This window comes from Aspergillus melleus (assembly GCF_016097325.1).
Source record: "Aspergillus melleus strain CBS 546.65 chromosome Unknown contig1, whole genome shotgun sequence".
Classification (NCBI taxonomy): Eukaryota; Fungi; Ascomycota; class Eurotiomycetes; order Eurotiales; family Aspergillaceae; genus Aspergillus; species Aspergillus melleus.
Genome location: NW_025763370.1, coordinates 2787587 through 2808368, shown reverse-complemented (window position 1 = coordinate 2808368; position 20782 = coordinate 2787587). Strand labels below are relative to the sequence as shown.

At 48.3% G+C, this 20782-nt stretch overlaps 7 protein-coding genes across 7 annotated transcripts; 4 read left to right on the top strand and 3 right to left on the bottom strand.

The window, feature by feature from the left end:
* Positions 1 to 586: 586 nt before the first annotated feature.
* Positions 587 to 2428, bottom strand: LDX57_000988 (uncharacterized protein; the record flags this gene model as incomplete). The annotated part of the gene is made up of 3 exons (XM_046082632.1): positions 587 to 1873; positions 1931 to 1987; positions 2045 to 2428. The coding sequence occupies 3 exons, from the start codon at positions 2426 to 2428 to the stop codon at positions 587 to 589; spliced, it is 1728 nt and encodes a 575-aa protein (XP_045938589.1).
* Positions 2429 to 4344: 1916 nt separating this feature from the next.
* On the bottom strand, positions 4345 to 6110 carry LDX57_000987 (NAD-dependent succinate-semialdehyde dehydrogenase; the record flags this gene model as incomplete). The annotated part of the gene is made up of 5 exons (XM_046082631.1): positions 4345 to 4487; positions 4541 to 5117; positions 5200 to 5867; positions 5921 to 6008; positions 6087 to 6110. 5 exons carry the CDS (start codon positions 6108 to 6110, stop codon positions 4345 to 4347), a joined length of 1500 nt encoding a protein of 499 aa, XP_045938588.1.
* A 1479-nt stretch (positions 6111 to 7589) lies between these two features.
* Positions 7590 to 8778, top strand: LDX57_000986 (uncharacterized protein; the record flags this gene model as incomplete). Its single annotated transcript, XM_046082630.1, has 4 exons — positions 7590 to 7730; positions 7796 to 8057; positions 8114 to 8305; positions 8372 to 8778. The coding sequence occupies 4 exons, from the start codon at positions 7590 to 7592 to the stop codon at positions 8776 to 8778; spliced, it is 1002 nt and encodes a 333-aa protein (XP_045938587.1).
* Positions 8779 to 10935: 2157 nt separating this feature from the next.
* Positions 10936 to 14678, top strand: LDX57_000985 (pyridoxal phosphate-dependent decarboxylase family protein; the record flags this gene model as incomplete). Its single annotated transcript, XM_046082629.1, has 9 exons — positions 10936 to 11278; positions 11370 to 11566; positions 11624 to 11660; positions 11720 to 12070; positions 12122 to 12524; positions 12574 to 12734; positions 12821 to 12909; positions 12966 to 13280; positions 13338 to 14678. 9 exons carry the CDS (start codon positions 10936 to 10938, stop codon positions 14676 to 14678), a joined length of 3237 nt encoding a protein of 1078 aa, XP_045938586.1.
* Positions 14679 to 15474: 796 nt separating this feature from the next.
* LDX57_000984 (cupin domain-containing protein) lies at positions 15475 to 15982 on the top strand (the record flags this gene model as incomplete). Its single annotated transcript, XM_046082628.1, has 2 exons — positions 15475 to 15500; positions 15583 to 15982. 2 exons carry the CDS (start codon positions 15475 to 15477, stop codon positions 15980 to 15982), a joined length of 426 nt encoding a protein of 141 aa, XP_045938585.1.
* Positions 15983 to 16705: 723 nt separating this feature from the next.
* Positions 16706 to 17743, top strand: LDX57_000983 (NADP-dependent oxidoreductase; the record flags this gene model as incomplete). Its single annotated transcript, XM_046082627.1, has 1 exon — positions 16706 to 17743. The coding sequence occupies one exon, from the start codon at positions 16706 to 16708 to the stop codon at positions 17741 to 17743; it is 1038 nt and encodes a 345-aa protein (XP_045938584.1).
* A 346-nt stretch (positions 17744 to 18089) lies between these two features.
* LDX57_000982 (putative C6 transcription factor) lies at positions 18090 to 20052 on the bottom strand (the record flags this gene model as incomplete). Its single annotated transcript, XM_046082626.1, has 3 exons — positions 18090 to 18693; positions 18741 to 19030; positions 19099 to 20052. The coding sequence occupies 3 exons, from the start codon at positions 20050 to 20052 to the stop codon at positions 18090 to 18092; spliced, it is 1848 nt and encodes a 615-aa protein (XP_045938583.1).
* Between the last annotated feature and the right edge of the window lie 730 nt (positions 20053 to 20782).

Sequence of the window (20782 nt, the reverse complement as noted above, 5' to 3'; positions counted from 1 at the left end):
TCCTGTAGTAGATCGTGCTCGAACATGTCTTCAGAACCTGGCCGGGTATACATTTAGCCAATTGAGCCTGGCGATCTGCGGAACTTCAAGGTCTAACTTTCTGGAGTTGCCAGAGTACGAATCTGGCTTTCTTTTACTAAGTAATTTACTGCCTATCCTTTACTTATCATATCTATAGAAAGTAGTTGAATCACTCTCTTCATTCATGGTTATGCTTTCCATGGCTTTGGATGGCCCTATCCCTATTCTAACTACCAGTCGCAAAACTACGTGCGTGTACTTTTCTGCCCTATTAGCAAACCGGATATTTATCTTTCGTTCTCAATCTATGAAAAGTAATGAGCTACTGCATTATATTAATATGCACTTCGAGGGCATTTTTCCGTTGAGATATGCGCTGGATTTACCAAGGGCTGCCATTTATGACATGCGTTGATCGATTACACAAAAGCTTCTCAAGCCAAGACATATAAGCAGGTCAATTTGGATATGTCTGAGTACAAAAACACCGTCAAAACACCGATATCATTGCTGCAGGAAGTATGCAATTTGCCCCAAACCCATAACTTCTAGCACTGTTTCCTACTCACTCATCGAGGTCAATGGTCCCCGAGAACAGAGATTTGAGGTACTCGTCCATCCAGTTGTAGTTATTCACTGGGGCATCACTCTCCGTGGGTTCCTCTCCTGTCTCCTCGGCCGGTTCGGACTCTTCCTCAGAGCCGGGCAAATGAGGGAGTTTCGAGGCAATATCTTTGGCTACTTCGACGAGTTTCGCCCAGTCACTCTCGTCCTCCTTTTTGGCTGTCTCTTGCAGCACCTTCTCTGCCAATCTGAAGTGCATGTTCGGACCGATCTCGTTCAAGGTGACTTGATCAGGGACACCCTGGTCGCCGATTTCATCATCCAGGCGGTTGTCGTCGGCTGCATGGTCAACATCGCCTGTGCCGCTCTTCTCAGCTTCAAGGATCACGATCTGTTCTTCTGGCCTTATAGCATCGGAGATGACAGCGTCGAAGTCCACCTTCTGTCCGGCTAGAGCTTTCAGCTCGTTGTTGATGAGCGTATCAGTGTCGGGCTCTTTGACTTCCTCACTCTTGGGCGCAGCTGTGGTCAAAGCAGCCATAGTCTGCACGCCAGCACTAGGCGTGGACGACACCTTGGGGGCAAGGAATTTTGGACCTATTAAACTAGTCTCCCACCCTTCTGGAAGATACTCGCGGACCTCCGTGGCGCTCTCCTGAATGGCCTCGATGATCTTCAATTCCAGATCCACACCAGGGACAAGATTCCTAAACGTTTCCATGAACGAATCGGGATCTGAAACCGCCACCCAGGCCAGTGGAAACATGATGGCAGCGATGGAACCAATTCCCGGGATGAATCCCACAGCGACGGTCAGGGAGTTCTTTATGAAGTTCTCCAGCCAGTCTTGCTTCTTTACGACGACTTTCCATTGGACGCTGAGGCCGAAGTTGGCGCTGGCGACTTGGGCCCAGTCGAAGTCTGCGCGGTCCATGATGGTTTGTTCGATTTTGGGGGATGCGACCATCTTTGCCTCGAGCATGATGAGATTCTTGGAGGTGAAGGCATTCTGGGCACGCAGTTGGCGGGGAAGCGAGAGGAGGTTGACCAGCCCGTTGATATTAACACCTAGGGTTAGGTTGTTCCAGTCCTGCAGGCCGTGGGTCTTGCTGAAGGTGACGTCCTTCCAGAAGACATTCGGCTTCGCGGGGTCCCCGGTATGATGAAGCATGCTGATTCTTGCATTTGCAGAGGCAAAATTAACGTGCTGGAACGTGCAGAGTTCCGGGTGGTCCTCTGAAGCCTGGTGGGCTACGGGAATATAAATGGCGCGGATATTGGCCAGGCGCTTTTCATTCAATGTGCTTCTCAATCATCCAGGGTTCATTGGTCAGGGAAGACATACGTCAATAAAGACCCACCCTTCTTGCCTTTTAGGCATGGGCATCATCATGAACCAAGACTGTTGGGGTCATGGTTAGCCGATTGGACATCACGCAGCGCAGACAACGTTGCTTACCTCCATAGCCGCACCATTGACCTGTTTCTGAAGACGTTCATCCCAGGTGCAGAGGTTATGCTGAACACGTCTCTGCTCCCCCTTATGGTAGTGGGACCCATATACAAAGGGCAGATGCGTCCAGCATCCGATATAGGGGCCCTTCCTACCGGGGCTCATGAAACCCCATGGCAGGCTAAAGTCATGGAGTTTGTATGACGAGCGGGGGTGCGAGTGAGACTGTCGGGCCTTGTCCCCCGTGTGGGCTGGCACGTTCCAGAGGAACTCGACGATAAAGTGCCCATAGAAATGATCAACGCGGTCGGCCTGGTAGCAATCCTTCTTTTCGTGGTTCAGGGCGTCGCGTCTGAAGAAGCATTCGCCTTCGGGGTATGCAAGAGCCATGTTGATTGGCAAGTATATACTTCTGCGATATGGTAGTTGTATGAGCAAGGCGAAATGGAGATGAGATGTTGACTAGCTTTCCACTCCTTAGGATAGGAGCTGATGAATAATGGCTTGGTGGAGAGAATCCTCTTGGGGGGCTTCTATAGCCACCTATTTATGACATTCGCATGCCAAGGGATCTCAGCTCCTCGATTCCAAAGGCTACATTTACACGTCATTTGATCAGGGATTATGTATGGTCGTTTGACTGTACATGCCTGGATCCATTACTCAGCCCATCATTTGCTTTTTTTATTGTGCCCAACCAGCTGCAGCTACCCCTCAGTTCATAGACTCATATCACAAGTCTAGGACTGTGATAGGAAAGACCCAAGGGCTGCCACCCCAGTTCCATTGTCTGGGTCGATGGCAAACATCTCAAGAGACACCCATTATCCGAAGGATTATCTTCCAATCAATAACCCAGCTTCTTTGAGTGCTCTGCATGAAACTGACTCGGTGAACTACATCGTATTCCTTCTACCGTACTCTGGAGGAAAGGGCGGGTTGCATGTTTCTGTTGAATAACAGACCCTTTAAGCTCCTCTCCAGGAATAGCAATAGCTGAAACTTTCCATAGATAAGATATGCTATGCTTCTTGTCGACTTTTAGGTTAGCTGTGAAAAAGCTAGCCCAGCAATACTAAGCCCAGAGGGGTATATCTCTGTCTAGTCCCGCGGCTACTCCCATAGTAATCTATATCCTACAGTGGAATGAGAGGGGTAACCACATACCAGGCCCTTTCTTGGGTCAGCTGAGGGCAAACAGCATAGTCTAGCTGCATTCAATCCCTGCAACGCTCTAGATCCTGATTTTGAGGTAGTAGCCAGTAGCCACTACTCGTCCGACTTCCAGTCAGATAATAATGCAGTGTAACAATGTAGCTCAACCTTCGGTGCGTATCCTATATGCCACTGGTCAACTGCACTCGATCGCATGAAGTTGGAGTCTAGATGTTCGAATGATGGGTCTATGAGGTGGTGGCCACTGCAGCTGATCCATGCGCAAAGGATCTCCGAAGCAATGTACAGCCCAGTGGCGACAATTGGGCCTATTCATGTTTCTTGGTTGTCTCAAGAAAGGTTAAGATCTCTCGTCAATATTAGTGCAACTCCAATACTTGTCTTGAGTCTCGTTAATCATGATCCGGAGTAGTGTCTACCACAATTCCATACACTAGGATCCTTTGACAATATTGTTATATCCTACACCCACGCACTGTTTACTACAAGCGGGGGCAACCTCAGAAGTTTTGTTATTCGCCCACCCTAGTTATTTGATTCACCAGCTAAGACATAAGGTATAAAAACTGACATTAATGCTTTCTTTTTGCTTTGATCTTCTTAGCGAACCTTCCTCACCCAAGTAATCTTAGTCTCGTCTCGTTGAGTAAATGCTAGTAGAACAATAATAATAGGTAGGCAGTCAACCAACCAGAATTCCCCAGACATTTCTTATGTATATCATCTTTACGGCCACCACCACAGGGGTCACGGCTCATCGTGGGTAGAAGGTTTCTTAGCATTGTTCTACCCACGCCGAGCTATGAGTCCACCAGCACCAATCTACTAGTAACATACATGATAAGGATAGTAATAATAATAAAAAGAAAGCAAAAACATACAACAGCCGGGATTCGCTGGTGGTCACCCACCCAACTACTAACCGGCCGGCGTGTGGCTTAAGTACGGCTGAGCGGACGGGAAGCCCTGTTCTCCACACCCTGTGGTCGTATGTGCTGGTTTTAACATAGACACGAGATATATGGTGCAGAAGGAGAAGTCAAGGTCTATACTAACAATGTAATAGAAGTAGACAGACCTAGAATAGGGGCTCCGTGCGCAGTCATTTCCTCAATCAGTCCGGACAAAAACTAAAGCTTCGCAATAGGATCAACAGTCAAGGTCCCCGTCTTCGAAATCAAGTATTCTTCAATGGCAACATCTTTGCCCGCCTCCTTCCCATACCCGGAAGCTTTGATGCCCCCAAATGGCGACTCAGCTGCAGAGGCATTTCCTAGAATATTGTAAGCCACAGTCATATATGACAATCGTTCGTCGAGGGCTCACCTGTATTCATCCCGATCATTCCGGCTTCCAAGCTCTCAAGCAACCTCCAAGTGCGACTGGTGTCTCTCGTAAAGAAATACGCTGCAAGACCCATACTAGTTTCGTTCGCGAGTCGGACAGCTTCTTCCTCAGTCTCGAAGCGATATAACCCTAAAAGAGGACCAAAGATCTCCTCTTGACTAGTCAGCATAGTGGAATTCATCCCAGAGATGATAGTAGGCGCGAAGAAATTTCCAGAGTAATCCGTTAATCGCTTGCCTCCACAGACAACCTCTCCTCCCTTTAACACCGCATCGTTAATATGCCGTTCCATTTTCTCCAAGCCGCGGGTGGTTGTCAAAGCTCCCATTGTCGTCTCGGGGGCTGCACCATGGCCAACCTGGATCCGTTTAGTAGCACTGACCAACATGGACAGGAATGCGTTGTAAACACCACTTTGGACGTAGACTCGGTTGGCATGTGTGCACGCCTGCCCAGCGGTACGCCATTTTAACACCATGAGGGCAGCCAGGGCTTGGTCCAGATCACCATCGTCGAATATGAGAAATGGACAGTTGCCACCTAGCTCAAGTGTGACCTATGAAGCCGTGAGTAATGCCAAACAGACTCAAAACCCGGTGTATGTGGAAGGTAATTCGGGGTGCTTGAGGATCGCTTACCTTTTTCAGTCCGTCACTGCAGTGCTTCGCAATGATTGATCCAACAGCAGTACTGCCAGTGAAAGTGACTTTTCGCACAAGCGGGTGCTTACATAGCCTCTCACTAACAATCGGAGTGTTTTCATTATCAGTTGTAATGATATTCAAGACACCAGATTCAAACCCAGCCCGTAGTGCGAGATCCGCAAGCGCCAGTATACTAAGCGGCGTCTCAGGCGAGGGCTTGATGATCATCGTACAGCCCGCAGCCAAAGCCGCAGCAGCCTTGCGGATCGTCATCGCAACTGGGAAGTTCCATGGCACTAATGCCACACTGACGCCGATGGGCTGTTTAATCACCAGTGTGCGTCTATTGGAGACGGACGGTTGCGCGACAGAGCCACGAACGCGCTCAGCTTCACCGGCGAACCACCAGGCAAAGCCCAGTGCGTAGTCAACTTCACCCAGAGCTTCTGTCATCGGCTTTCCCGTCTCGTAGACTATAAGTTTTGCGATATCGCTTCGTGCATTGGTGATCAGGGTGTGCCATTTTAAAAGGAGCTTGGCTCGCTCCCTCGGGTTAACTTCTCTATATCGGAGGAATGCGGTCTGCGCAGATTCAACGTACTGGTCGACATCGAGGAGGCGGTTGACTGGACAATGTGCAAAGATTTTACCGGATCCTGGGTCTGCGGAATCGGTTAGAAGATTGTCTTGCGGTTGGTGGGTGGGTGGATTTGACCTTCAATTGCAAATGTTTGTTTCTGCTGGGATTGGACCCATTTGCCATTTAGCAATGAAGCCTCATGAAGCAGGCTAGGGTCATCCAGCTATTTATGGTATGTCAGTATCTGCGAGTGTCATGCAGACGAGGAACTGGTGATAAGGTAATAAGGATAAATACAAACCTTGAAAGGAAGCCCGTTAGACATAATGAGAAAATTCAATCAGATGTGTTGGCTTGTCTGAGAACGATCTTCTGAGTAACCGAGAAATGAAGAGCTAAGTAACTATCCAACAGAGCCCCTTCTTATAAACAATTTACCAACAGACTGCTAGGAGTACAACTGCGAACAGGTGCTTTTTCGTGGCAGTCCAAATTTCCTTTCGTTAATTACGACTGGACCGGACAAAAGGGTATGCTTGTTCAAACATGAATAATGAACTTTTCATAGAGGGAACCTCACGTCTAAGATTACTCTTACTCCGTACCTAGCTCCTTATCTCCGCATCAAAGTTCCGCGCGGAAGTTCCGGTTTCGCCGGGATTTGGAATGGTCGCTCTTACCAATTACGAACCATTAAGCTGTTAATTCTTCCTACTTATATGGAAATCATATTCCAACACTCTAGTATTGTCGTCGCTCAAACCGTCTCTTAAGAAGTATCCTCGGTTTTCTCAGTTGTCCCTCCTGCCGCGACGATTAACTATTAGAACAACATCTTCAATTTTTCTAAACACTACCAAAGAAACCACTGTCTTACATAGTACAAGACCAGGAACAAATTCCAACTGGTTGATGAATGGTTTTTAAAGAGTGAAGATACTTGTTTTTGATTAGCGATTATCGAATCTAATAGATATAATGCCATCCAGATGTCTATGTATGAGGCAGTTCAATGTGTCTGACTCTTTCCGGTTTGAAGGTCTACATCCTTTGAAATTAGTAGGCATTGGGGTTTGAACCAATTGAAATCATTCACAAGTCAATGTTATAATGTTGTATACGCAAGCAAAGATTGAAGTTAGGCCTAATGCAGCAAGTGGAACATACTAACGAGAATACTGCAGTCAACCTATGCACATATTTGAAATTCCATGTATTACAACAAGAGGCTAATTGAATTTGGTTACACATGTATATTTACCAAGCCCCAGTCTGATGGAATATACCTAGATGCGATCTTTCGATGATCACATATCACCTCTACCGTTCCGAAGACGAGTATCTCCATTTATTCCATCTGCCCAAGACACATATAGCTGTATATCTATATCTCATCATGCCTCAGTACTCTTAATATTCCTTATAATTATAGTCTCAAGCGAGTGCTGATCTCAAACGGACTTACTGAGTGTGTCCCGGAGATCACGGAACTTCCGCTGACGCGGAGGTATTCCTGCAGGCTGGGAGCCCTACAATGGCGAGGGAATGTTGAACTGCGATTCATTCCGTCACAATATGCAAGATAACTTATCAAACCCCATTTTTGTTACGAGATAATTTCTCCTATTATTGATATCAAAATGCGGGGAATCTGGGGGTTTTCGAGGCTGAGTGAATTTGTCAATTTTCGAAACAGTAGATAGATTATCTACAATGCATATAACAAGCCTTCTTCGCCCATGTTGATTCCCTGATCCCGAAAACTCTTCAACCTCATTTGAATCAGGATTGCTTTCTCAAAGGCATGAATGAATTACAAGAAAAGAAGCAGAGCCCCGAAAGCCCACCCGATATTCCACAGGTTGGCAACGGGGATCACAACGTGGTCGTGGCCGATGATGCCGTATTCGGAGTCATCGAAGAAAACGGCCCTAACTTTCGAAATGTACTGCCTCCAAAATGCTAAATTTTTTCTTTCAAGGATCCAAGTGGACGCTGACAGTCTCTTAGCTGGGATGGATAGGAACGTCCGTCCTCATGATGAAGACCCAGCTCGGCTTGGGTGTATTGTCGATCCCAACTGCTTTCGATACACTAGGTCTAGTTCCAGGGGTACTTTGCATGGTCGCTATAGCTATCATTAATACCTGGTGCAGTAATATGGTCGGCGAGTTCAAGCTAAATCATCGTGAAGTGTACGGCATCGATGATGCAGCTGGGCTTATGTTTGGGAGAGTTGGGCGCGAGATCCTTGGGGCTGGATTTGTTCTCTGTGTGTGATCCATGTATGGACGCACCTCTGATTGAGCTAACGCCTTCTTGATATAGATCTCGTGTTTTGTGGTGCTTCGGGGATTCTGAGTATTTCGATCGCTTTGAATGCAGTATCGACGCATGGAGCCTGCACAGCCGTTTTTGTGGCCGTTGCCGCTGTCTCGGTGTTTTGCCTTGCTAGTATTCGTACTCTAGGCCGGATCACCTTTGTTGCATGGGGTGGGCTGGCTTGTATACTGATTTCCGGTGAGTTGAACGTTCCCATTTTGAGTCTCTTAGTCTGCCATGCTAATACACACCTCAATAAATTAGTTCTTATTGTTACCATTGGAGTCGGCGTAGAAGACCGGCCGAGCTCAGCACCCCCCGGGCCTTGGGCTTCCGACTATCGACTGGTCAACCGTCCGAGGTTCAGCGATGGCATCTCCGCCAACTGTACGTTCATCTTCGCATACGCCGGCGTTCCTTTCTTTTTCCCAATCATCGCCGAAATGCGCGAGCCTCGACACTACACAAGAGCACTAGTGGTGTGTCAGGGTACTGTGACAGTTACCTATATTGTTATCGGAGTTGTGGTGTACTACTATTGTGGTTCCTATGTTGCATCGCCCGCCCTGGGCTCTGCCGGCAAGATTATCAAACAGGTATCCTACGGCATCGCTATCCCAGGGCTTTTGGCGAGTGCAACCATCAGCACACATGTAAGGCAGGAACTGTAGTCGACACCCCATGCACTTGGAAACCCGTCTAATATCGGTCTAGGTTGCTAGCAAATATTTTTTCGTCCGAATCCTTCGAGGATCCAGACATCTGGTTGGAAACACAATCGTACACTGGGGTACCTGGCTCGGCTGTGTGTTTTGTGTGATTGTCATCGCGTATATCATTGCCAGCGGGATACCCAATTTCGAAAGCCTGATATCCTTTGTTGGAGCCCTTCTTGGGACACTGCAATGTTTCCAACCGAGTGGGTGTATGTGGTTGTTTGATAATTGGAGCCGAGGTCGAGACCAGCGATCTCGTGGATGGATAGTGATGGTGTGTTGGAGCGTTTTTGTCATCGCCTGCGGCACGTTTCTGATGGTAGCTGGCACTTATGGATCGGTTGTTGGGATTATTGACTCGTTCAGAGCTGACGGGGGGGAGGGTGCTTGGTCTTGTGCTGATAATTCAAACTCTGTGTAATTCGGCGATGCCCATATTCAGAGTAACAATTCGATGTCATTGAATACATACAGTCCTTTTGATACCCAAAGGACAGGTAGAACATGGTAGACTTCTGTGTTTTCGAAGGACGAACAAGGTAGATGGGAAGAAACAGAAGACGTGTGATGAGTAGGATCTAAGTTGGCTTCTGTGGTAGCCTATCCTACGTGATTGATATCTCTTCAAACATATAGCTCAGAGTGTCAATGATGATATCCCTCTTTAAATGCCACCCGCTCTTCTTCAGCTAGACTTATCCCAAGTTGATCTGAGAGGACAGTCCCTGTGTCTATACGTCATTCAGACCCTAAGTACTTCGAGTCATACCAAATTCTCTAGGGAAATTCATTCCATGTGGGTCCTGTATGATACACCGTAGTGGGGTGTTTTACCTGATTCGGCAAGTTACTCAGCTATGCAAAATTAAAATCTTAGTAAGAAATGAAGAGATCTCGACAGGATTAAATTCTGCTTCCAGAGGAAGTACTAGGAATTCTCAGTGCTTCCACCAAGTAAAGTGTACGTGGGCTTGAGACTAGACTGTGTAGCCATTGCCGTTTGCGATGAGGATGACTTAACAACCAAGGTACGGTGCAAGGTAGTAGTAGCCTCGGGGATGATATCACCCTCGTAGCGAAGCAATTTGGCATCCGAAACTACCGATTCTCCGAGGAAATTACCGCTTCTAATGCATTCTATAGAGCTATGATCCTACTATTACTCCGTAGTACATACTTAGCTCGTGTTATCCGATCGCTCCTGCGACACATAAGAGTAGACCTTGGTGCCATGCCATATACCGCAGTCATAGCTCCTATTTTTGAACTTACATTATTATCTGCTTTAATACTTTTACCTATGGCTGTACTTTCTTCTAGAGCACTGATCTTTTTCGCCCGTGACTTATACTAGCCAAGGTTGCTGTGGATACGTCACGGGTTTTGCCGCTCTCGGCTCATCCGCCGTTGTGGATCCCTACCGAATACCTCCCACTTACTACGTTCAATGTCGACAGCTAATGCATGAAGTGCTCTGGAAATCCACTTAACAGACTAGCCTAATTACTATATACAGACCCTGAAAGACTGGTTACTCCAGAACACCTCTTATATCTACTTCAACTCTCCCCTCTTACACCCCTTATAGGTAAACTATGCCCTCTGGGTTACATGAAGTAATAGACAAGAGAAGCGGGTCTCCAGTCACAATACGATGACCGCGACTTATTATACCTATTTCTTTTCTCGACAGTGGTAGATGATCTCATGACTTCTCAAAATCCGATTTTTTCAGCCTCGGAGTATCTGCATTGCAACAAGACTCCATGGCAACCAACCACACCCCTTCACAATTTACCGGAAACAACCCAGAACTGACATCAGACACATGTCAAAATGTGGCAGTCAGATACACGCAAACGGAAAGCGTATGACTTTGAGCACGAGAGCTGCATGCGTCGTCACTCTGTTTATACAGACCTTGGCTGGCGTAATGAGGTCACCAACAAACGAGCATACCTATCGTGTCTATTTATACTGACTTAGGTGGCCTCGCAACCCCCTTGGAGATGACATTAGTCTCCGTATTAAGACTTTCAGGTTCCAATATATTCATAATCGACTCCATACGTATCCCTCCGCATTAGGCACGCCTTATTACAGTTGCTGAAAATGTTTGACACACCACGTGCCGAACTAGTTCCCACTTCCCGGCACACAGCCGTCGCTGGATGGTTCTTCGGACCAAAGGCAGAGAACTTTTGCTATCTGAAAGAGAGAATCCGCAAGCTTTTAGAGGAGCAGCATGAGTACAGGTCTTCTCTCTACAAAGATGACCCCCCTTTCATCACGGAGTCCATGAAAGGATCTGAACTGTACCAAATGCAACTTCAGAGACTGGATCATGAGCTGGAGTGTATTGGCGAATGGCTCACCAAGCACTCTGTGCCCTTCTTTAGTCCACGGTACAACGCTCATATGAGCATGGAGACTTCCATGCCGTCACTGATTGGCTGTATGTTTTTCTTTTTCTTTTGTCTTTTCCCTGAACCCTTACCATATTGATACCTTTCTGCATTTTATAGTCTAACTGGTCGTTATATTAGATATACTTGGATTGTTCCAGAACCAAAACAACGTAGCTCTCGAAGCTAGCCCGGTGACCTCAATCATTGAAGGTGATGTGGGTAAACAGCTTTGCCGTATGCTCGGATATCGTGCACCTCTCAATACAGATGCACCTGCCACTTCCCGAAGTGAATCGGTGGACAATACTCCTGATGGCTGGGGACACATCACATGTGTAAGTCTCTCCATGCCTCAAGTGGTTCTTTTTCCCATACTTACCTGGACTCAACAGGATGGTTCTGTTGCGAACCTCGAAGCCATTTGGGCATGTATGTACTTAGCATTCTCTCGCCGTTCCACCTTGCACCAGAAGACTGATCCATTTTAGTGCGGAATCTCAAGTTCTATCCGCTGTCCTTGAGTCTGGCAATTACCAACGGCGACCTTAAGTTCTTGAAGGATGTGAAATTCGAAGTTGAACTCTCTAATGGCAGTGTGAAGCGCTTTTTGGATTGCACTTCCTGGGAGTTGCTGAACCTAAAGCCTTCTACAATCCTTGAGTTTCCACAGCAGCTCTATGAACAATATGGTGTATCTCAGACAGCTTTGGCCAAGGCTCTCGATCTTTACTCCGTGCAGACACTAGGAAAAAGAGCTCTTCTAGACGAGTTCAAGGTCGAAAAAGAACCTCAATTTTTCGTTACCTCAACAAGACATTATTCATGGCCTAAGGGCGCAGGTAACATAATCACTCGATTTTACATTCCAAGCGAGTGCTAACAAGCAACAGCTATTGCTGGTATTGGACGCAACAACATGGTTGGGGTGTCTGTTGACGAAGAGGCACGGATGTGTCAAAAAGACATCGAACATAAACTCTCGGCGGCCTACGCAGATGGAAGGGCAGTGTATGGCGTCGTCGCAATCATCGGGTCTACAGAGCATGGAGCTATAGACCCTCTACACCACATTCTTAACCTGCGTGACGACTTCGCAAAAAAAGGAATGTCATTCGCGGTTCATTGCGACGCGGCTTGGGGTGGCTATTTCGCTTCAGTCCTACGGGAGCGACAAGACTACAGCACATATACTGGCGATCCAGCATATGTACCGAGGATGTGCATGTCAGACTATACTCTGCGCCAGCTTCAGAGTCTTCAACATGCAGATAGCATCACGGTTGATCCTCATAAGTTCGTTTGCCCCTTATGAATGCCCGCGGGCGATACTGACTTCTTGCAGGTCCGGTTACTGCCCCTACCCTGCTGGTGGTCTCTGCTACAAAGACAAGAGAATGCGCTACCTTGTGACATGGACTAGTCCGGTTGTCTACCGTGATAGTGACCAGGAGGATAGTATTGGTATCTACGGGTTAGAAGGCAGTAAGCCAGGTGCAGCGGCCGGTAAGCCAAATCCTACCATCATTTGCTTCCCATCTAGGAAAAATAAAGAAATTGCTCCTGCGTCTTACAGAAACTGACTTATGCAGTTGGAGTATATGTCTCTCACAACGTCTTGGGCCTTGACAAAGATGGCTATGGGCAGTTGTTATCGGAAGCAATATTCACGTCAAAGAGGGTAAGCCAAGATACTTCTACCTTTTAAGAATACTTTTTCTTTCTAACTTCCTCAAGTTCTATTGCCAATGGGCAGCTATGAAAACCAGAGAAATTACTATGGCATTAAAGAACGATGACAAGGTCAAGATTGTGAACGCGAAGCTCCGCGTCACGCCTTTCAATATGCTTCCCACGGAGAGTTCTGGAGCAAGCAATGATGATGTTGAGAAACAGAAAAGGTTTATCCGAAGACACATACTAAAACGCAGCAATGAACAGATTATGGAGGACAAGTGTGCTCTGGAACTCTTTAAGAAGCTGGGCGCAGATGTCACAATCCATACATTCGCATGCAATTTTGAAGTGGATGGAAGGGTGAACGAGGACATTGTAAGTTCTGATACTAAAAGCTATTTATCACATGGCGCTGACTTTCCATGAAACCAGAACGAAGCAAACTACCTCAATAGTCGGATCTACCAACACTTGTCACTGTCTTCAATTGCTGATAACCCGGACACCTCGAAGATACCTCTATTCCTCACTTCTACTCAGATGAGCCAAGCCTCCTATGGACCCAGTCTAGATCAGTTCAAGCGTAGGCTGGGACTGAAGGGTGATGGAGACTTATACGTCCTTATTAACGTCACGATGAGTCCGTGGCCGTCGGCTTACAACTTCGTCCAAGGTCTGGCTGAAAAGTTCAAAGAACATGCGGAGGAAGCCATGAAAGCTGCTGTACGCCGCAATGTCGGATTCCCTGACCTCCATGGGTTTATCATCCAAGGATATCAGGGAGACCGCATCTGCGGTGTTCATCTGCCGATGTTCAACATGCAGAATCATAGGAAGCAGCTTGTCATCTCCTGTACTTTGCCTCAGGAGGTGCATCTGAAGCTCACCAAGTACAAGAACAAAGATAAGGATATGTACTTCTCCTTTGGTAACCAGGAGCCGGATATACTGTCCGATCTTATATCCAAGGGGTCATTCATAGGGGTAGTTCAAAAAGGTATTCCGGGCATGGAGGGATACGAAAAAATTGCAGAGAACGTCCAGATCAGCGGTATCGAAGTTCTTTTCGAGCGATCCCTACAGGCTAAAGATCAGCCCCGGGAATATCCAGCCAGAATGCCTTTCAAGGTATACTCTGCGCAGAGGTCGAATGAACTAACGCCAATCTATAACATAGACCATATTTTATCCCGAGGACCTAACACGCAGCTTACTTCCGAAATGGTGCAGATTACAACCAAAAAAGAGGAAGATGCCAAATCCATTACCGAAAGAGGCCAGTGGATTGTTCTTCCGGATGTCAACGAGCGGGAAATGCAACCTCTCCTCCCCAAAGACGACAACCAACTGCGATGGTTCAACTACACAAAGAACTTCCCGTTCAAACCTGGTCAGACTCTCAGGTTCCTGGCGTTCACCACACAGAAAGAGGCACTTGAATATGACCCAGACACGCAGGATACCTCGAAGCCACTCTTCGGGGGCTCGGTGATATTGGGTCCCTGCTTTGCCAACTATGGTATGCTTAACGCCGACGGAGGCGCTGAGGCCGAGTCGGAAGATACATCAGAATCGGCTCCCTGCGCTGGAAACGTCGCAAGCCTTATGGCAGACCATCCTCTGGCATCACGTATGCCTGAACTAAAGGAGAAACACCAGTGCCGGAAGATCGGTACGCTCAAACAAGGCTTTATGAAAATCAAGCAACAGCAGGCAATGGCTATTATCCCTCGCTGGGTGAGCAAGCTGGCTGATCTTGGTGGAGAGAGTTAGAGGACTTTTGCTTTCCGTGGCTGGCTATTTGTATTGTATCTCAGTTGGCGACCAATTATTCTTTTTCCCATCTGAAATATTGGGGGTTAATATACTTCGAATGGAAAGATTGCTTCACATGAAGTATATGATGATTTATTGTATCCTCGAGATCCTCTTATAATTTACTATTAGGCTGCTCAAAAATGTCTAATCTATATCTTTAGGCATCTGAGATAGAATGCAGGAGACCTTCTACTATCATATGTCTTTTTATTTACAGAGAGATCTCAAAATACAGATCTACAAGGCTACATCTAGGCCTTGTATATAGAAGCACCCAATAACCGCAGGTCAGAATTGGCCCCAGAACAAACTGAAACCAGCCTGCCTAGCATTTCTCAGGCACCAAAACGCAGCGCGAAAAGACCACGCGCCATCACACTTACTCCGTGTTCCATGTCTAACATTGACAAATCGCAGGAGACCTAGAAAATGCTAAAATACAGGCCTCGCATTCGAAACCAAACTCGATCGCCCCAGTGGGTCTAGTGCCTTCTCAACGTTTTTCGGCCCGGGGGGCCCATGAAGGATTGACGCGGTTCCCGAGCAATAGCCTATCCGTTTGGGATCCCCGATCCAATTGATCGTCATCGGTGGGATGCACAACACATCTAAGTTCGCTTCTGTACATCTAGGTCAGCGAGACGTTATAAAGAGTCCTTGCGCCCGCATTGTCGATGTCTCTCATTTGCATTACATACGCATCTCAATAATAATTCACCTCCAGAAAGAACACACCTATCTACATTCCACCATGGAAGAACCAACCTACGACCCGAGGTATGTACATTTACATACATCACTCCCCCATCCTTGACAAAGCAAAGCACCATGCAGTCCACTAATCGACCTCCTTAACCAGCCGTCCCCTTGGCAAGACCACCCTCGTCTACCAATACAAATTAGTCAACTGCCCAGGCAAGACGATCGTGGGCCTTCTCGTCGAATATCCCCCCAACGGCGCCACGCCGCCTCATCGTCACGGAGGCGCCTCTGTCTCAGCCTACGTGATCACGGGTTCCGTGCTGAACAAGATGAACAACGACCCGATGCGGGTGATCGACAAGGGCCAGTCTTGGTATGAGGCGCCCGGATGCCATCATCGGATTAGTGCGAATGCGAGCAAGACGGAGCCCGCGGCGTTTTTTGTTAATTTTGTGCTTGATACGGAGACGCTGGAGAGGGAGGGACCGGCGGTCTTGGTGCAGTATGACGAGGAGTATAAGGAGATTGTGGCGAAGAAGATGAAGGAGGAGGCTTGATTGAACGCGATCAGTCTGGGAGTGTGGTGGGTGGGTGTACTATGGTTTTTTCTCTACTCTTTAATATGAACCTGCCGGTCTTAGATTGCGGTTTTTGTAAAATCATTACCTTCGATGTGAATTTTATTGTTGTCCAAAAGATGTAAATCAATATGTTAAGAAATGATTTGGAACGTTCGTAGTTCAAGCATCTGCCATCCGGGGGGCTATACGCTGTGGTATAGTATAAGTTAGTAATCCCTTCTGAGAGCAGCCTAGAGTCGCTTAACCCAGCCATGCCTTCGTAGTTTCACTTCAGAACTATCATCTGGTTGTTGAAAACCAGACAGACTCATAGACTTCAACGCCTATAGAATTCAGCGGTTAATCGAGACTTCCCGAAACCTACAGGTTCGATCGTCATAGACTTCCAACGTTCCACAGTTAACGAAACTCCACTTACCTGCGCCTTTGCGGCAGTGCATTCGTGAAATGGAGATTATGTGGACGAAAGGCTAACCGGCCTTGTCGCCTCTTGTTGATAGCGGATAGCCTATCTCAGAGTCGGACAAAATGCTCCTCTCTTCCTATCGTAATCCTCTCCCGAACTCTACGAATACAATGTACACCTTCCAGCGCCACATGCCGCGGCAAATATTTAAAACACCGCTCCGATTCTATCACTCATACCAGTTCCATCATATTGCCAAAATTTCCACAGCGCAACCAAAGACACCACACATCATGCAAGCCATTCGCGTTCATCCTGCACCCACTGGAACCACCCCCTACTCTCCCTCCAATCCCGCTCCCTCCAGCGCCCTACATCTAGACTCCGGCATCCCCATCCCAAAGGTTTCTCAGCCAGGGGAGGTTCTCGTGCGCGTTAAAGCCGCAAGCATCGTGCGCGACATGTTAACCTGGCCGGAGACCTTCACCCACGAATACGCCATTCTCGGCAACGATGTCGCGGGGATCGTCACGCAGGTCTTCTCGTCCGACAGCAAGTTCAAACCAGGCGACGAGATCTTCGGCATGGCGGATACAGACCGCGGCGCTACCTGGGCTGAATACGCCATCGTGAAAGAGGACGAGATCACTCTGAAACCAACCAGCTTGACGTTCGCCCAGGCTGCAGCGGTGCCGCTCAGCGCCCAGACTGCTTACGAAGCTTTATTTGACCACGCTGGGCTTTCGCGCCCCGCTGTAAACGACGTCAAGGCCCGGTTGGGAGACCGCAGGCAGGGGCAGGAGCAAGAGCAACAGCGCGTGCTGATCACCGGCGCGGCGGGTGCAGTGGGCGTGTATCTCGTTCAGCTTGCGGCGGCAGTGGCTGGCGTGAGGGTCGTGGCCGCTACGAGTTCGAATTCTCGAAATGCAGAGTTCCTTCGGGGGCTGGGGGCCGATGAGACGGTTGAGTATGATATGCTGGAGCGGTACCAAGGCGCCTTTGATATTATCATCGATGTGGTTGGCGGAGAGCAGTTGGAGAAGTGCTGGACCTATGTGAAGGAAACTGGGGTGCTGGTTTGTGTGGATTCAGCGAGCTTCGACTTTGTGAACGAGCATGAGAAGCGTGGTCTATCCAAAGCCGGGGTGCGTGCTTTGTTTTTCGTCGTGAAGGGCAGCACTGAAGGATTGGGGTATCTCGCAGAGCTGGTGGATATCGGAGCTATTCGGTCCTTTGTGGTGGATACCTACCCTCTTTCAAAAGCACGGGAGGCGTATGACCTTGCGAATGGACGCTATGTCGGACGTGGAAAGTTCATTCTTTCGGTTTGAAAGTGACGAGGCTCTGTTATGGAGTCGCTTTGGCCCGTGGCGTTACTTTGCTTCCACCTCCACCTTTGACATGTAAGAAATTTGGATATTATTTTACCATTCAATAGGCATAAGGTCACTGATCTAATCCTGTCGATAGCAACGTCTCCTAAGATTTGTTGTCTTGCGTAAGAATTCCCGCGATTCACCAGATGAGCGCGATGATGACAGGGCCGGTTCAGTGGGATTATGAGCAGGCAAGTAGTCGTCCATGAAGATTATTGAATGACCGGAGCTGGCGGTTGCTTTGGAATACGATTCTGAAAGCTGTCATCATCATGACACCGATGCCATGGGGAAATCCTATCTATTGCTCCATCCCCCACGTAAGACCATCCGGCGTTCCGAAATTATACCAACCACATAAGTCGTCAATGTTCCCCAAGGACGCAATCAGATCAATGTCGTTGCTCTGTATATCGTCGGTGTTGGAACCAGAACTTGGCATTACTGTCCCCGAAGAGGAGTTATCATTCACTGCAGGCGTCCTGCCGCTATGGGCCACATCTCCAAGCCTCAGCACGCATTGCGCAATAGTCTGTATCTCCCGCACGTTCCTCGCTATTCTCGGCCACACGTCCCCTAGCACCCTAAGGCATCCGAGCGTCATCCGAATCTGATCTCTTGCGATGCGTAGATCATTTCCCTTGAGGAGGGTACTGCAGGCGGAAAGTAGCGCCAGCGTCCCTTCGCTCACCATGCAGTTGGTGAAGGGCGTGTGGTGAAATTGTCGGACTGGTAAGGCTAAGAGCCGGATTTGTGCCTCTATAGCCCGTAGCACTCGGACAGTGTGTACGTTAACCTGGTCCGGGGTTGATGTATCAAGGGCCGGCTCACGACCGCAGCTGGAGATATTCTCAACGGCGTTGAATTTGAGGGCCGACAACGGACGGTGGAGTCCGATGGTTGATCTACCGAGTGAGCGCGACGCTTCAAGTGATGGAAAGGAGACGCTTACACGTGAATCATCAAATGGGCTTGGAACATGAGCTCGTCGACTTCACCGGTCGCGTCCATGATTTGTTTGCGATCTGGTGGTAATAGAAGACGCCATCCGTCCAGGCTACAGTCAACAGCTTGGATGATATGTGCCGACTCTTCTTCGGCAGCAATGTTTGGGGTGGTGGACATGGCAGATGCGGCGCACTGTACTGCGCCTATAAGATATGCGAAAGACGAGAAGTGCATATCCTGGGGCCCGAATTCACGGCAATTGAATTCCTGCAGGGTTCTGGGGGCTGGTATTGTCTGTAATCCAATGAACTGGCTATTCATTCATTCATCAGGTCGCCGCAAAGCAGAATGTTGATACTTACTCCAGACTCGTAGTCCAACTCATCGCACGGTAATTCTGCCGTCGCGTCAATGTCCACCACTCGGAGGTTCGTTGTCCCCAAGGTTCCGGCGTAGTATGCGTCCACGATGTACAGCATCCACCATGTTCGTCTCCACGATTCCTTCAGCACAAGATCGTCGGCTCCCTGGGCAGCCGCAAATTCGTGACGGAACATTTGCAGATCAACGGCGAGCTTGGTGGCCATGTCCATCTGTAATTGACAGTCGCCGTTGAGATCGTGCCAGAATAAGGCGATTGAGTACAAGAGTCGGCATTGAACAATGATAGGATCTGACGCAGGCGCTTGGGAAACGGACGCTTCCAGGCACTCTTTTAATGGTATTGACCATTCTCGCGCCTTGTATATATTCCCAAGGAAGCGAAGAGTAGCAACCAGCGGTGCGAAGCTTTGTTGTCTGCTCGGATCTTCATATAACCTTTTTAGGTGTTTTTGTGGTAAGATGAAGGGATGGCATATGTGGAAGTTCTTGTAGTAGGAATCAATCAGTGGATCATTTTCGATGTCGTACGAATTAATTGGGCTTGCTTCTCGCAAGAATATTTCATTGGTATCGGCTCCAGGATTGAAATCGAGCGTCACAGGCTCGTGGTGAGAGTCCATCTGACGGTGCGAAGCGGGACGCTCCTGGGGCTGCCCAAGTGGTGCAGCTCCCTGCGAATCCGTGTCATTAACTGGATATGCCCCTGCTTCTGCCGCTGCTAGCCGTTTGCGACGTTCAGCTAGAGCTGCACGGTTGAGCCCACCGCGTCGAGATTGGGGATAGATGCACTGTTTGCCTGCCTCAGAGCAGCGATCACATTGAGGTCGCTTGCCGTCGCATTTCATGTGGCGCGAGCGGCAGGGCGAACAAGCCAGAGACAAGCGCGTAGCCCGGCCATTCTTCGATGTGGATGTCGTGGATGCCGAATCCATATGCTTTCGTGGGCTACTTAGAGGCGGATAAAGTTGTGGTCCACCTGAGATGGCGAGATTGTCAGGAGGGAAAGTGCTGGCGTCCACGTGCCCATTCTATCAATTCACCACATAATTAACAAGACTGTGCTACATGCATCATCCCACACCGCCCTCTGGTACTCCTCGTATCCGACAGGTTCCTTCCGTTCGCTCTCGGAACTCGGAAGAATATATCAACTCAACGATCCAAAATCTTCGGCATGTTGAGCGAAAATCAACTGGATAATTAGTCATATGACAAAGAGAGTTTTGGATGACAAAGTCCAATTGATATTCCTTGCGGCAAATCGACCACCTCTGACCTTAAGTCCTAATACATCCCGAGAGTTGTTACCACGGATTCATGACCCCATCCTGAATGAAGTTGACAGAGAGACCCGACCCGATTCGCGGATTTCTCAAAAGCGGGTCCGATTATCTGCGAGTCAAGGGCCCAGTTTCAACGGATAGGCTATTCGGAGGAATCAGGAATCACACCGATGAAGGGATCCTTCGATCTGTCAATCGCTGAATGGTAGCGCCAGAGAAGGCAGGGTTCATTCATTCCTATTTATCGAGTGAAGGCCCATAACAATTCGGGACCAGTTAGCCGATCCTCGTGATAGGGAAGGAATAGTGATGCGGTTCATGCATTCAAGTGTAGGGCAGTCAGCATGTTCTCCGGTATGTGTGACTTTGGTACATCAGC